General features: G+C 45.5%; 1 protein-coding gene across 7 annotated transcripts in view; it reads right to left on the reverse strand.

Moving 5' to 3' along the window:
- LOC130362473 (dihydroxyacetone phosphate acyltransferase-like) overlaps window positions 1-15,748 on the reverse strand; it is a 210,237-nt gene that overhangs the window by 83,454 nt on the left and 111,035 nt on the right. For 4 of the 7 annotated variants that reach the window (XM_056567017.1, XM_056567016.1, XM_056567013.1 and 1 more), the window contains exon 16: window positions 2,222-2,260. In XM_056567017.1, coding sequence (XP_056422992.1) covers window positions 2,222-2,260 — 39 coding nt within the window. Of the gene's footprint in view, window positions 1-2,221; window positions 2,261-7,940; window positions 8,336-10,281; window positions 12,955-15,748 lie in introns of those variants that run through there. The other 3 variants (XM_056567014.1, XR_008891438.1, XM_056567015.1) reach the window with 3 other exon arrangements.

Here is a 15,748-nt window from a genome sequence, read left to right on the forward strand (position 1 = left end):
TCTGTGATTTTCACCCCACTATTTATTTTTAACAGCATACAAAATGACTGCTTTCTCGGATTTTTCCCAGCTTGCAATGCGGCCGAGACCTGACTCACTAGTCAGCTGATGACAGGGTGCCTGTCTGCTTCAATGGGTGGAGGGATCGCTTGGTGGGAGAGAGATCAACTGCAACTAATGCAACAGCTGTAGGTACCCTGATTGAAAGGTCTTTTGTTTCAATGGTTGGGGTGGCTGATGTGTGGGAGGGAGGAAAATGGAATTGTGGGAAAAATGAAAAGTCAAATAGGAAATACAAGTTCACAAAAAGCTAGCCACAGTGTTATGTTAATCTCACAACATAGCCATTTAGCCCCAAGACAAGCGCAGATCCTTCCTAAGCATGTGCATTACTGTCTGCCAGGTACGTACTAAAATCCCCTTATGGTGGATAACCGTTTTAATGCTTAAAGTGATGGTCAGATGTGTAAAAAACGCTCTGGTCTTTAAGGTGGAAATGGGATTGGTCCTTAAGGGGTTAAAGAGTACCTGTCACCAAAGTAAACTTTTAATATATTGTTCCTTATGTAATTATAAGACATTTTGCTATTTACTTGCATTTAAAATTCTCAACTTTTATATGTTTTAATGTGATTGAAAAAATGTCCACTAGGTGACTCTGTCCAGCTTTGCAGGAGACCAAACTCAGGTAGTGCGTGTGGGGCATGGCGAGGCACAGCTCTCACAGACTTCAGTGACGTTGTGCATGCTGGGAAACACCCACTTTCTCCTGCCAGGAGCGCACACAATGTGAGCTAAGGAAAAGGTATGATACACAACTTTTTGAAGCTCGGATAAAGGATAGGAGGGGTGTTAGGAGTAGTGAGGGAATATAATCTGAGTTAGTTTAGAAAATATGGTTTGATGACATGTACTCTTTAATTTATGCAAACTTGGCCTGGATCATGATAACTAAATGTAATGCAACATTTTTAAAACTACTGTTTCAGACTGTTGTAAGAGTTATAATATACTTAAAATGTTAAAACATTTGGTGTTAAAAATGGTGTTAAAATTAAGATATATAGAAAAAGGGCAAAAGTTTTTACCAACAAAAATTGAGCGCTTAAAGGGGTACTCTGGCACTTAGACATCTTATCCCCTATGCCTGATCGCGAGGGGACCCGCCGCTGGGGACCCCCGTGATCTTGCACGCCGCACCCCATTAAAATAATTCCCCGAAGCGTGTTCGCTCCGGAACTGATTACTGTCGATCACGGGGACGGAACGTTGTGACATGACGCTCCGCCCCCGTGTGATGTCACGGCTCCGCCCCTCAATGCAAACCTATGGGAGGGGGCGTGACACGCTTCGGGGACTGATTTTAATGGGGTGCGGCGTGCAAGATCACGGGGGACCCCGCGATTAGGCATCTTATCCCCTATCCTTTGGACTGGAGTACCCCTTTAAAGTGACAAAAAAAAAAAAAAAAAGCATAATCATACAAAACAGTTAAAGTTTTAGAACATTGCTTGGTCCCATGATGACATGCTCTTCCTGCTGTGCTGATATTCCGAACACACAGTGAGGCCAGTAAATGATTGCAGTGCATTTCAAACTTCATCAGAAAAGCGGGAAGAGCATGTTATCCATTAAAGGAAAACAAACAGTCATCCTGTTTACCCACACTAAGCTCAATACACTGGGTTACAGTGTGGGTGAACAGAAGACCAATTAGGGGTCAATTAGTTAAATACGTACCTGTAGTCTAGGGCTATGTCTCTCCGAAGATCCTCATTGTCACTGGTCAGGTGAGCGCTTGGCACTGGTCACGTGAGGCAGGCCCGCCTCCTGTGCGCAATTCAGTGGGAACAGAAGGGGATCTTTGGAGGGACACAGCTTTGGACTACAGGTAAATATTTAACTCACTGACCCCTTATCGGTCTCCTGTTCACCCGCACTGTAACCCAGTGTACTGGGTTTAGCTCGGGTGAATAGGATGACTGTTTTCCTTTAAAATATGCAGAGGTACCAGGGCAGACCAGAGCAGCTCCACTGGACTTGACAAGGTGAGTAGAGGTTGTTTTGTTATTTTATATCCAAGCTGTATTTTTATAATGGAAATCCAGATTACATATCATATTACGGTAGTTTGCAAGAATAAGAGTTTTTAAATACTGAATAAATTTAAAGATATTGTATCAGCAAAATACTGGCAATAATTATGTAAATGCCACCATACCTGTTTTTCCAGGGTGTGGTGAATTATCATCTGGTTCATCTGAAAAATAGATTTTCAGGACACAATGTAACAGAGCTTTATTAACATGTGCTGCAGATGATCCATGAAAGCTGAATATAAATATGATTTCTAGTTCTATTTAGATAGTGTTATATTTTCTCTTTGCAAATAAAAAGATTATATTTCATTAGTCGTTTAAACACAATCTGACATTTTTAATCTCAGAATACAATTCAAATTTAAATTAGATTTATAGCTTTAGAATGGATTTTAACTCTAAAATATAGATGTCCAGTTTTTCATATTCATTTTAAAAATAAAGAAGGCATTTAACATAATTGGTTAATATCATGAAACTAGGTCTTTACTAGGGCTCTTTCCACATCTATGTTTTGGCTTTGGTCTATAAAATATGCCAATGGCCCCTGATGGACCCCATGAATGTCATCACTGCATTGCATCATTTTTAATTACATTTCTAGAAATAGACTGCACAAGACATGTAAAATCCTACAAGTGACTCAGCGTTTCCCAGCTGGATAGGGTGTCATCAGCAAATTTACATTCTTTGTAATCTTATTGACTAGTTCTGATGTCACAGAAAACAAAATAGGGCGAGAGGCAATTATGTGTCAGATGTAGTGTAGAGATCCAGGTATTTAAATCACCTGTGAGTAACAGCTCTACTCGTCACTACCACATCACATGATCTCCTAGTACATAAAACTTTGAGGACACATTGAAATATACTAAAAGAATAATAAAGTCAATGCTCATGTAAAAAAACACACAACTAGTATCTGAGATAAGAACTTAAAATTATAAATATTGTACATGATATTGCACATAATAAGAGATATTGCATGAAACAAAAAACGTGTTTAACATTACAAGAGTGAATGCAAATTCCCAGAAAAGATAAAATTTAAGGGGTATTCCAGGAATTAGTTTTATTTGACTATGCTACAGGGGCTGTAAAGTTAGTGTAGTTCATAATATAGTTTCTGTACCTGTGTGTGACGGTTTTCTCACAACTCTTCTGTGATTTTCACCCCAATATTTCTTTTTAACAGCATACAAAATTACTGTTGTCTCAGATTTTTCCCAGGTTGCAATGCGACCAAGACCTGACTCGCTAGTCAGCTGATGACAGGGAGCCTGTCTGCTTCAATGGGTGGAGGGATCGCTTGGTGGGAGAGAGATCAATCTGCAACTAATGTAACAGCTGCAGGCACCCTGATTGAAAACCACAGGTCTTTTGAATGGATGCAGCTCATTTATGTTTCAATGGGTGGGGTGGCTGATGTGTGGGAGGAAGGAAAATGGAATTATGGGATTTGTAGTCAAAAAAAAGAAAATGGAAACCGGAAATACCAGTTCACAAAAAGCTAGCCACAGTTTTATGGTAATTTCCCAACATAGCCATTTAGCCCCAAGACAAGCGCAGATCCTTCCTAAGCATGTCCATTACTGTCTGCCAGGTACGTACTAAAATCACCTTATGGTGGATAACCCCTTCAAATATGCAAATAAGGGTACATCAAAGTCTAAATAAAATTATATACATTCTATAACTACAAAAGATAACTGCAATCATCCCAGTTTTGGGCAAGAGAAGAGAATTACATATAATCTCAGATGCATCCATGAGAAACACACTAAACAAGAAAATCCTCAATTTACATGGGAAACATTTCAGTTATATTGGAGTAATTCCATTTTCATGTTCAACGCATTGGGGAAAAGAGTGGCCAATTGGAGCAACGACAAGGCTTTGTGATTGTGTAAGAATTTAGTGATGTTACCTATTGGTAATCATTTTTATAATGTCCATGTTCTAAAAGAGGCAGTTCATCTATTTTGAAGAAGTTTTGATGCAAGTTTTTCCACTAAATGGCCCATGAGGATATCCGTCCCAAAGTACAGAAAAGCCAAGGTCAGAAACTTGACCAGGTACAGTAATTGTTACGCCGAGCGCTCCGGGTCCCCGTTCCTCCCCGGAGCGCTCGCCTCATCCTCGTTGCTGCAGCGCCCCGGTCAGATCCACTGACCGGGTGCGCTGCGGTACCGCCTCCAGCCGGGATGCGATTCGCGATGCGGGTGGCGCCCGCTCGCGATGCGCACCCCGGTCCCCGTACCTGACTCGCTCTCCGTCGGTCCTGTCCCGGCGCGCGCGGCCCCGCTCCCTAGGGCGCGCGCGCGCCGGGTCTCTGCAATTTAAAGGGCCAGTGCACCAATGTTGGTGCCTGGCCCAATCTTCCCAATTACCAATTAGTGTGATCACCTGTGTACTTCCCTATATTACCTCACTTCCCCTGCACTCCCTGGCCGGATCTTGTTGCCTTAGTGCCTAGTGAAAGCGTTCCCTTGTCTGTTCCTAGCCCGTGTTCCTGACCTCCTGCCGTTGCCCCTGACTACGATCCTTGCTGCCTGCCTCGACCTTCTGCTACGTCCGACCTTGCTTCTGCCTACTCCCTTGTACCTCGCCTATCTTCAGTATCTTCAGCAGTCAGAGAGGTGAGCCGTTGCTAGTGGATACGACCTGGTCACTACCGCCGCAGCAAGACCATCCCGCTTTGCGGCGGGCTCTGGTGAAAACCTGTAGTGGCTTAGAACCGGTCCACTAGCGCGGTCCTCGCCAATCCCTCTCTGGCACAGAGGATCCACCTCCTGCCAGCCGGCATCGTGACAGTAGATCCGGCCATGGATCCCGCTGAAGATCCTACACTGGTCGCCCAGCTAGCCCTAAAGATCGCCCAACGAGATCAACAGCTGGCATACTTGACCTCCGAGGCACTGCGTATTCAGTCACAGATACAGCAGCTGCAGATACAGCAACAGCTACAGCTGCAACTACCATCTCCTCCGCCGGCTCCTGCAACTCCTCCGCAGCAACCGGCCGTTCCTAACCCCTGCTTGTCCCTGCCGGACAAATTTGGCGTAAAGATCGCCCAACGAGATCAACAGCTGGCATACTTGATCTCCGAGACACAGCGTCTTCAGTCACAGTTACAGCAGCTGCTGCCGCAGATACAGCAACTTCAGTCACAGCAGCTGCTGCCGCAGATACAGCAACTTCAGTCACAGCTACAGCTGCAACAACCATCTCCTCCGCCGGCTCCTGCAACTCCTCCGCAGCAACCGGCCGTTCTTAACCCCTGCTTGTCCCTGCCGGACAAGTTTGATGGGGACCGCAATGATTCTGCCACAGCCACAGTCCAGTCCTTCTTCGCTGAGGTCCGTGGTGTCTTCGAGGAGCCTGCCCGAGCTTCTTCTGCCGAGATTGCCCTGCTGAACCTGGAACAGGGTGTTTCTTCCATTGGCGAGTACGCCATTCAGTTCCGTGCTCTTGCTTACGAGTTGTCCTGGAATAGTGAGGTTCTCTGCGCGACCTTTAAAAAAGGCCTATCCAGCAACATTAAAGATGTTCTGGCCGCACGAGAGACTCCTGCTGACCTACATGAACTCATTCATCTTGCCACTCGCATTGACATGCGTTCTTCCGGATGGCGTCTGGAGCTCCGCCTGGATATGGACTTTGTTCGCACGAAGCGTTTTTTCTCCCCGGCTCCTCTCTCCTCTGGTCCTCTGCAATCCGTTCCTGTGCTTCCCGCCGCGGAGGCTATGCAAGTTGACCGGTCTCGCTTGACACCTCAAGAGAGGACACGACGCCGCATGGAGAATCTTTGCCTGTACTATGCCGGTACCGAACACTTCCTGAAGGATTGTCCTATCCGTCCTCCCCGCCTGGAAAGACGTACGCTGACTCCGCACAAAGGTGACACAGTTCTTGATGTCAACTCTGCTTCTCCACGCCTTACTGTGCCTGTGCGGATATCTGCCTCTACCTTCTCCTTCTCTACTATGGTCTCCTTGGATTCCGGATCTGCAGGAAAATTTTTTTTGGCCTCTCTTATCAACAGGTTCTACGTCCCTGTGACCAGTCTCGCCAGACCCCTCTACATCTATTGTATTAACAATAAAAGATTGGACTGTCTCATGCGTTTCCGCACAGAACCCCTCCTAATGTGCATCGGACCTCATCACGGAAAAATTGACTTTTTTTTCCTCAGGTTCTTTGGCCCCAAGAAGAGGGGGAGACCCAAGGGGGGGGGTACTGTTACGCCGAGCGCTCCGGGTCCCCGTTCCTCCCCGGAGCGCTCGCCTCATCCTCGTTGCTGCAGCGCCCCGGTCAGATCCACTGACCGGGTGCGCTGCGGTACCGCCTCCAGCCGGGATGCGATTCGCGATGCGGGTGGCGCCCGCTCGCGATGCGCACCCCGGTCCCCGTACCTGACTCGCTCTCCGTCGGTCCTGTCCCGGCGCGCGCGGCCCCGCTCCCTAGGGCGCGCGCGCGCCGGGTCTCTGCAATTTAAAGGGCCAGTGCACCAATGTTGGTGCCTGGCCCAATCTTCCCAATTACCAATTAGTGTGATCACCTGTGTACTTCCCTATATTACCTCACTTCCCCTGCACTCCCTGGCCGGATCTTGTTGCCTTAGTGCCTAGTGAAAGCGTTCCCTTGTCTGTTCCTAGCCCGTGTTCCTGACCTCCTGCCGTTGCCCCTGACTACGATCCTTGCTGCCTGCCTCGACCTTCTGCTACGTCCGACCTTGCTTCTGCCTACTCCCTTGTACCTCGCCTATCTTCAGTATCTTCAGCAGTCAGAGAGGTGAGCCGTTGCTAGTGGATACGACCTGGTCACTACCGCCGCAGCAAGACCATCCCGCTTTGCGGCGGGCTCTGGTGAAAACCTGTAGTGGCTTAGAACCGGTCCACTAGCGCGGTCCTCGCCAATCCCTCTCTGGCACAGAGGATCCACCTCCTGCCAGCCGGCATCGTGACAGTAATCAGCCATCCACAGCCGAGGTGTCAGTAGCAATATGAGAAACAGCATACCTAGAAAGTCAAGGGACAGGCGACCATCCAGGCTGTTGAATCCCAATTGAAATGGGAATCCCCAGATAAACAAAATATCACTGTCACATCTGGTGGGCCAGAGTGTTGTTGGAAAGGTCCTAAAGCATGGTTAGGGTAGCCTCATTGACATCAACATGGCCATTGAGTAGACATGGTGCCTGAATGACAGCGTTTTTGAAAGATGTGGTCTGTCACATTGCCAGCAACAGTCTTTTTATAGTAAGCTTTACAGAACTCCAACTATTGCTTATCCATGCTCATTCTTAATTTAGGCTCCAGATAGATATACAGTTCTTTCATATTATTAAGTCACATGTACCAATTTTATGTTAAAAGACGGTATACAAAGTAGCTCTCCTCCAGAAAAGAAACAACATGCTCCACACTGCCACCTACTGGAGTTAGCCTACATTTATATCAATGTTTGACTTTAAACAGGTTTTCAAACATGTTTGGGGAAACTCTCCCAGAAGGAAAAGTTATGCATCTGTACTATGGCATATAATCTATTAACAAGGAAACTGAGTTGAAGGGAAGCAAAGCAAAGTACGTTTTATTTTCCCTCTGGAGGTGATCTTACCTACATATAGTTTTCTCTTGCATGGAACACTACATTGTTTGTTAAAATCTATTACGGAGTCTGGCAGGTTTCTCAAGGATACACACTCCCCCATACCATCCCCCCCCCCCCCCCCACTCCCAGAAGTCCCATGATTTTTTTAATTCAAACAAAAATGCACAGTATTGCAAAGCCACAAAAAAAACAAGCAATAATACATCAGTTTAAATCTAAAAAAAATATTTATTTAATTTAACATTTTTAGATTTTTACAGATCCTATTTTCAGTGAATATCATTAGGTTAAAAATAATGGTCTAATAATCAATCTTGCTAGAAATAAAATGTACATCTTTGGCTAAAATGCTTTGGCTAAAATGGCTTTCGTTTTTTCAGAGAAGACTACAAATTGCTTGCATTTTCATTCCTCACCGTGTAAAAATTATAATATATCTATTAGGCAGTAAGCATTACAGCATTCCAACAGATCATCTTAGCCAAATCAACAGCTTTTGTTTTAGTTTTAGTTTAGTTTTTTTTTGTCACAAAGCCAGTACAATGTCTGACTATAAAGGAAGTGAAGAATTAGTCAGATTCCTTAAAGTCTTGATGCTGGGAACTTTCTTGAGTGCACTTCTGCAAAATAAAGATCAGTATCAATATTTGCAGTACTTTGAAAAGCAATGGAAGGGTGGATTTAAGTGGGGTGTAATTTTACACATTGTAAAGGATGAAACTACAGAATGTTCACTGCAAATCCACATTTACAATTCTGATCAAAACCCACAGATAACACATGAAAATGTTGTATTGGATTCTATGCAGACAAATAAGTGGTGTAAAATTGCCCAACATATGAAACCATCCTTTAACATTCTTTGTATAAAGATAAAATTAACTCCAACCCTTTATTTACACAAAAAAAAAATGCAACCTAACCCTCGCTTAACTTGACTGTTTTTTTTAGGGAGAAACCTGCTATAGGGAGAAACTTGCCAGTTAGGGTATGTTCACACTGCGGAATCTCCGCTTGAGATTCCGTCAGGCAGCCGCTGCCGAAGATACTTTGGCGGTAGGACCGTGGGGCACTGCGCCGTCACCATTGACGACTTTGCAGTACTCGTGGAATTGCGCGCAAAGAATGAACATGTTATTTCTTTGCGCGGAACAATTTCAGCGGCGGAATTGTCCACCGCTGAAATTCCACAGTGTGAACGGTGTCGACCCGTTCACACTGATGGGAATGTTCACTGCTCGGAATTCCACAGTGTGAACATACCCTTAGAGGAAATTTGTCAGCTTAGTTACATAAAGGACATTACATTCGTCTCAGCCGGTGATTGGCTGAATGGGTCGTCACTTCTACTTAGCACAAGCCTGTCTTCGAAGATAGGGGACCAGAGCGCTCAGGGGTTGAGGGTTGGGCTGTAAGAGCCCTGTTTAGGAGATTGAGGGATGTCCCATCAGTTAGATAGGGGGTTAATTTTTTTAAACCGGAGTAACCTAGAAAAAAGGTGAAACATTTTGGTTTTCCTGCAATCTGCTGTTCACTGTCTGTTGTTAGCGTTAACACGTCTCTAGTAACAGGAATATTAAGAAATGATGGCGTGTAAACACAGCCTGACTGTCTTTCCATAAATGCTCTTTAATGCAGGTAGTACCTTTATCCCAGTGCATAATTAACAAGTGTCTGGAAGAATGTTTGTAGATGGATGGGAAAAATGGCTCAGCAAAAATATTTTTTTTTATAATACAATTTATTTATTTTCGTAGCCTTAATTATATATTTAAATACATAAAACTAAATGTGAGTATGTATATGTGTGTGTACAGTATCTCCCATAAGTGAACACACCCCAGACATTTTTAAAATATTTTATTATATCTTTTCATGTGGAAACACTGAAAAAGTGACACTCAACAATTATTGTCTTAACTTTGGTAACAAAAGTGAGTACAACCCCTAAGTGAAAATGTCCAATTTGGGCCTAAAGTGACAATATTTTGTGAGACCACCATTTTTTTTCAGCATTCCCTTAACCCCTTAACGACGCAGGACGTATATTTACGTCCTGCGCCGGCTCCCGCGATATGAAGCGGGATCGCGCCGCGATCCCGCATCATATCGCGTCGGTCCCGGCGCTAATCAACGGCCGGGACCCGCGGCTAATACCACACATCGCCGATCGCGGCGATGTGCGGTATTAACCCTTTAGAAGCGGCGGTCAAAGCTGACCGCCGCTTCTAAAGTGAAAGTGAAAGTGACCCGGCTGCTCAGTCGGGCTGTTCGGGACCGCCGCGGTGAAATCGCGGCGTCCCGAACAGCTGATAGGACACCGGGAGGGCTCTTACCTGCCTCCCCGGTGTCCGATCGACGAATGACTGCTCCGTGCCTGAGATCCAGGCAGGAGCAGTCAAGCGCCGATAATGCTGATCACAGGCGTGTTAATGCACGCCAGTGATCAGCATAGGAGATCAGTGTGTGCAGTGTTATAGGTCCCTATGGGACCTATAACACTGCAAAGAAAATGTAAAAAAAAAGTGTTAATAAAGGTCATTTAACCTTTTCCCTAATAAAAGTTTGAATCACCCCCCTTTTCCCATAAAAAAAATAAAACAGTGTAAAAAAAATAAAAAATAAACATATGTGGTATCGCCGCGTGCGTAAATGTCCGAACTATAAAAATATATCATTAATTAAGCCGTACGGTCAATGGCGTACGCGCAAAAAAATTCCAAAGTCCAAAAAAGCGTATTTTGGTCACTTTTTATACCATTAAAAAATGAATAAAAAGTGATCAAAAAGTCTGATCAAAACAAAAATCATACCGATAAAAACTTCAGATCACGGCGCAAAAAATGAGTCCTCATACCGCCCCATACACGGAAAAATAAAAAAGTTATAGGGGTCAGAAGATGACATTTTTAAACGTATAAATTTTAATGCATGTAGTTATGATTTTTTCCAGAAGTGCGACAAAATCAAACCTATATAAGTAGGGTATCATTTTAACCGTATGGACCTACAGAATAATGATAAGGTGTAATTTTTACCGAAATATGCCCTGCGTAGAAACGAAAGCCCCCAAAAGTTACAAAATGGCGTTTTTTTTTCGATTTTGTCGCACAATGATTTTTTTTCCCGTTTCGCCGTGCATTTTTGGGTAAAATGACTAATGTCACTGCAAAGTAGAATTGGCGACGCAAAAAATAAGCCATAATATGGATTTTTAGGTGGAAAATTGAAAGGGTTATGATTTTTAAAAGGTAAGGAGGAAAAAACGAAAGTGCAAAAACGGAAAAACCCTGAGTCCTTAAGGGGTTAAAAGGGGTACTCTGCCCCTAGACATCTTATCCCTTATCCAAGGATAGGGGATAAGATGTCTGATCGCGGGGGTCCCGCCTCTGGGAACCCCCGCAATCTCTCCTGCAGCACCCAGAGGCATCAGCTCTCCGGAGCTGACATGGTAAGTTACGTGACATGGTAAGTTACGCCCCCTCCCATAGACTTGCATTAAGGGGGTGGGGCGTGATATCATGAGGGGGTGGAGCCATGATGAGCTGATGACTTGGGGGGCTGCAGGAGAGATCGTGGGGATCCCCAGCAGCGAGACACCTACGATCAGACATCTTATCCCCTATCCTTGGATAGGGGATAAGATGTCTAGGGGCAGAGTACCCCTTTAAGTATCTTGGGCATGGAGTTTACCAAGCTGCAAAGTTTGTCACTGGAGTCCTCTTTCACTCCTCCATGACAACATCACAGGGTTCATGGATATTAGATACCTTGCGCTCCCCCTTCTACCATTTGAAGATGCCACACAAATGCTCATTAGGGTTTAAGTCTGGAGACATGATTGACTGGTCTATTACATTTACCTTAAGCTTCTTTAGTAAGGAAGTGGTGGTCTTGGTTGTGTGTTTGGGTTTGTTAAGTTGGAACAGTGCCCTGCGGCCCAGTCTCTGAAGAGAAGGGATCATGCTCCGTTTTAGTATGTTACAGTACATGTTGGCATTCACGGTTTCCTCAATGAACTGTAGCTCCCCAGTGCTAGCAGCACTTATGCAGGCCAAGGACATGACAGTAGAACCACTAGCTAACTGTAGACAAGACACACTTGTCTTTGTACTTCTCAGCTGGTTGCCGCCACACACACTTGACACTATATGAACCGAATAAGTTTATCTTCGTCTTATTCTAGTAATTATGTCCTTAGTCTGCTTGTCTTCAGCAAACAGTTTGCTGGCTTTCTTGTGCTTTAGAAGAAGCTTCCTTCTGGGATGCCAGCCATGACAGGCTGACCTCCCGCCTTTTCAACCTCTGCCGCAGTGCCGGCAGCACTCATACATCTATTTCCCAAAGAAAACCTTTGGAAATGTCGCTGAACATGTGCATTCAACTTCCTTGGTTGACCATGGTGAGGCCTGTTCTGAGTGAAATCTATACTGTGAAACAGCTGAATACTCTTGCTCACCATGCTGTAGCTCAGCTTCTGGTTCTTGGCAATCTTCTTACAGCCTAGCCCATCTTTATGTAGAGCATTATTTTTTCTGCCATGACGTGCCATGCTGAACTTCAAGAGATCATTATTAGAGAGTGAGAGCGATAACATCAAATTTAAGACATCTGCTCCCCATTCACCTGAGACCTTGTAATACTAACAAGGCACATGACACCGGAGAGGGAAAATGGCTAATTGGGTTCAATTTGGACACTTCCCTTAGGGGTGAGGGGTGTACTCATGAGATACTGTATCCAGCATCACTTTCAAATGGCTGGAGATATTTCAATGAAACTCGGTACACATGTGATTTATATTTTAACTAAAAATATAGAAAAGTTAAATTAACCCATCCCTGATTTGTGAAGGCCAGGGTTTATGTCTATGGGACTTCCGGTACCGTACTCCACAAGCTCCGCATCTCCTGGTGGATGTGTTGGTCAAGTTTGCAAGCCTTGCCCCTCCAACAAGCCATGCCCATTATGCCCATTCTAATTTCAGCTTTTTTGTTTCAGCTCAAGGAGCAAAAACATAATTTTCACCCAATACACCTACATCACAGGTCATTCAATCATAATCTCTTCGTAACAGCGTAGCCCCACCTTACTCCATAAGCTCCACATCTCCGGGTGAAAGTGTTGTTTCAGAGTTGCATGTCACGCCCCCTTACAAAAGCCACGCTCTCTGCAAAGCCAAGCCCCCTTCTATTTTTGGCCTAGAATTTCTTCATCACAGCTCAGCCCCACCTGAGGACTGGATATGAGGTTGCCACATGAGGTCGGGATAATATGAGGGAGAAAGGGATATGAAGATGGGATATGAGGACGGGAGATGAGGAGGGAGGATGAGGTCAGGATAGTTACACACACACACACACACACACACACACACATGCATATATATATATATATATATATATATATATATATATATATATAAATATATATATGAGCCAGAATCTAATTATATTCATTCAGCACCTAACTTCTGCCACACCTTGTCTGAAAAACAAGGTTTCTTAATTACTATTCATTTGTGAAGGTGCTTGTTGAATTCTATTTTGCATCTAATGTGTTATGTTTCCTGATTTTGACTTTTGATTGGTACCTGCCCAGACCTGTATCTGTCTAACCTGTAGTATGAACCACTCATCTAAGATTTTTACAACCACGCTTTGGCTTATAAATTCTGGAATCACTATTTAGAAATATAATTAAAAGTTAAAGCATTTCTCTGGGATGTAATCTAAGGGATTTCACAATTTAATTTAAAGTTTCCATGTCATTTGAAAACAAAAACACAAAACAAAACAAAATCTTTATGCACTACTCCCATCTTGTTCTAATGATTGGTGGTCAGCTCTGATACCTTGACTGATCAAAACTTTTGACATGCCTAAATGACAGGCAGCTTAGGTGCTCTGATTCCAACACAATTTATATTTTGCTGCTACACCTATTTGTGTGAAAGCTTTATTTAAAAAATGTGTGAATGCTGGGCTCAGGGGGTGTTATTCAGGCAAGGAGGGTGTGACTATGAAGTTAAAGTGGCACGAATCAGGATCCCATCCCCTGAGCCCAGCATTCATACATCTTTTTAAAACATAGTTACCACCCATCTGACAATTCAAAGTCAACCAAATAATAAAATCCCTACATGAAAGGGAAATAGCAACACAATAAATACTGTGTTGGAAACAAGGCTACAAAATCATATAAAAACCAAAAAAAATTTTATTTTATTTTTTTATGCTGAGCACAGATCCTCTTTATTGGTTCCTCTTTGAGAATACTTAGACTCAGCTCCCCCAAGTTGTGGCCTTATTGCTACAATAACCCTTATAGCATGCTAAAAGGATACACATAAAAATGTGAGGTCTCTGCAGGTCTGTTCTATGGCTACATATACTATATGGAAAAAAGTGAATCATGACTGTTACGCCGAGCGCTCCGGGTCCCCGTTCCTCCCCGGAGCGCTCGCCTCATCCTCGTTGCTGCAGCGCCCCGGTCAGATCTCCTGACCGGGTGCACTGCGGTACCGCCTCCAGCCGGGATGCGATTCGCGATGCGGGTGGCGCCCGCTCGCGATGCGCACCCCGGTCCCCGTACCTGACTCGCTCTCCGTCGGTCCTGTCCCGGCGCGCGCGGCCCCGCTCCCTAGGGCGCGCGCGCGCCGGGTCTCTGCGATTTAAAGGGCCAGTGCACCTATGATGGTGCCTGGTCCAATCTTCCTAATTACCTTGATTAGTTTCCACCTGTGCACTCCCTACTTATACCTCACTTCCCCTGCACTCCCTTGCCGGATCTTGATGCCCTTGTGCCTAGTGAAAGCGTTCCCTTGTTTGTTCCTAGCCCGTGTTCCTGACCTCCTGCCGTTGCCCCTGACTACGATCCTTGCTGCCTGCCCCGACCTTCTGCTACGTCCGACCTTGCTTCTGCCTACTCCCTTGTACCGCGCCTATCTTCAGCAGTCAGAGAGGTTGAGCCGTTGCTAGTGGATACGACCTGGTCACTACCGCCGCAGCAAGACCATCCCGCTTTGCGGCGGGCTCTGGTGAAAACCAGTAGTGACTTAGAACCGGTCCACTAGCACGGTCTCGCCAATCCCTCTCTGGCACAGAGGATCCACCTCCTACCAGCCGGGATCGCGACAGTAGATCCGGCCATGGATCCCGCTGAAGTTCCTCTGCCAGTTGTCGCCGACCTCACCACGGTGATTGCCCAGCAAGCCCAACAGATTGCCCAGCAAGCCCAACGGATTGCCCAGCGAAATCACCAGCTGGCATACTTGACCACCGTGACACTGCAACTTCAGTCACAGATACAGCAGCTGCTGCCACAGACACAGCAGCTACAACAACCATCTCCTCCGCCGGCTCCTGCAACTCCTCCGCAGCAACCGGCCGCTCCTAACCCCTGCTTGTCCCTGCCGGACAAATTTGATGAGGACTCTGGACTCTGCCGTGGTCTCCTTTCTGGAAAGGCCTTGTCTGGGGCCACACCACTCTGGGACCGCAATGATCCTGCCACAGCCACAGTCCAGTCCTTCTTCGCTGAGGTCCGTGGTGTCTTCGAGGAGCCTGCCCGAGTTTCTTCTGCCGAGACTGCCCTGCTGAACCTGGCCCAGGGTGTTTCTTCCGTTGGCGAATACGCCATTCAGTTCCGTGCTCTTGCTTCCGAGTTGTCCTGGAATAGTGAGGCTCTCTGCGCGACCTTTAAAAAAGGCCTATCCAGCAACATTAAAGATGTTCTGGCCGCACGAGAAACTCCTGCTAACCTACATGAACTCATTCATCTTGCCACTCGCATTGACATGCGTTTTTCCGGATGGCGTCTGGAGCTCCACCTGGATATGGACTTTGTTCGCACAAGGCGTTTTTTCTCCCCGGCTCCTCTCTCCTCTGGTCCTCTGCAAACCGTTCCTGTGCCTCCCGCCGTGGAGGCTATGCAAGTTGACCGGTCTCGCTTGACACCTCAAGAGAGGTCACGACGCCGCATGGAGAATCTTTGCCTGTACTATGCCAGTACCGAACACTTCCTGAAGGATT

The sequence above is a fragment of the Hyla sarda genome, chromosome 3 (assembly GCF_029499605.1).
Source record: "Hyla sarda isolate aHylSar1 chromosome 3, aHylSar1.hap1, whole genome shotgun sequence".
Taxonomy (NCBI): domain Eukaryota; kingdom Metazoa; phylum Chordata; class Amphibia; order Anura; family Hylidae; genus Hyla; species Hyla sarda.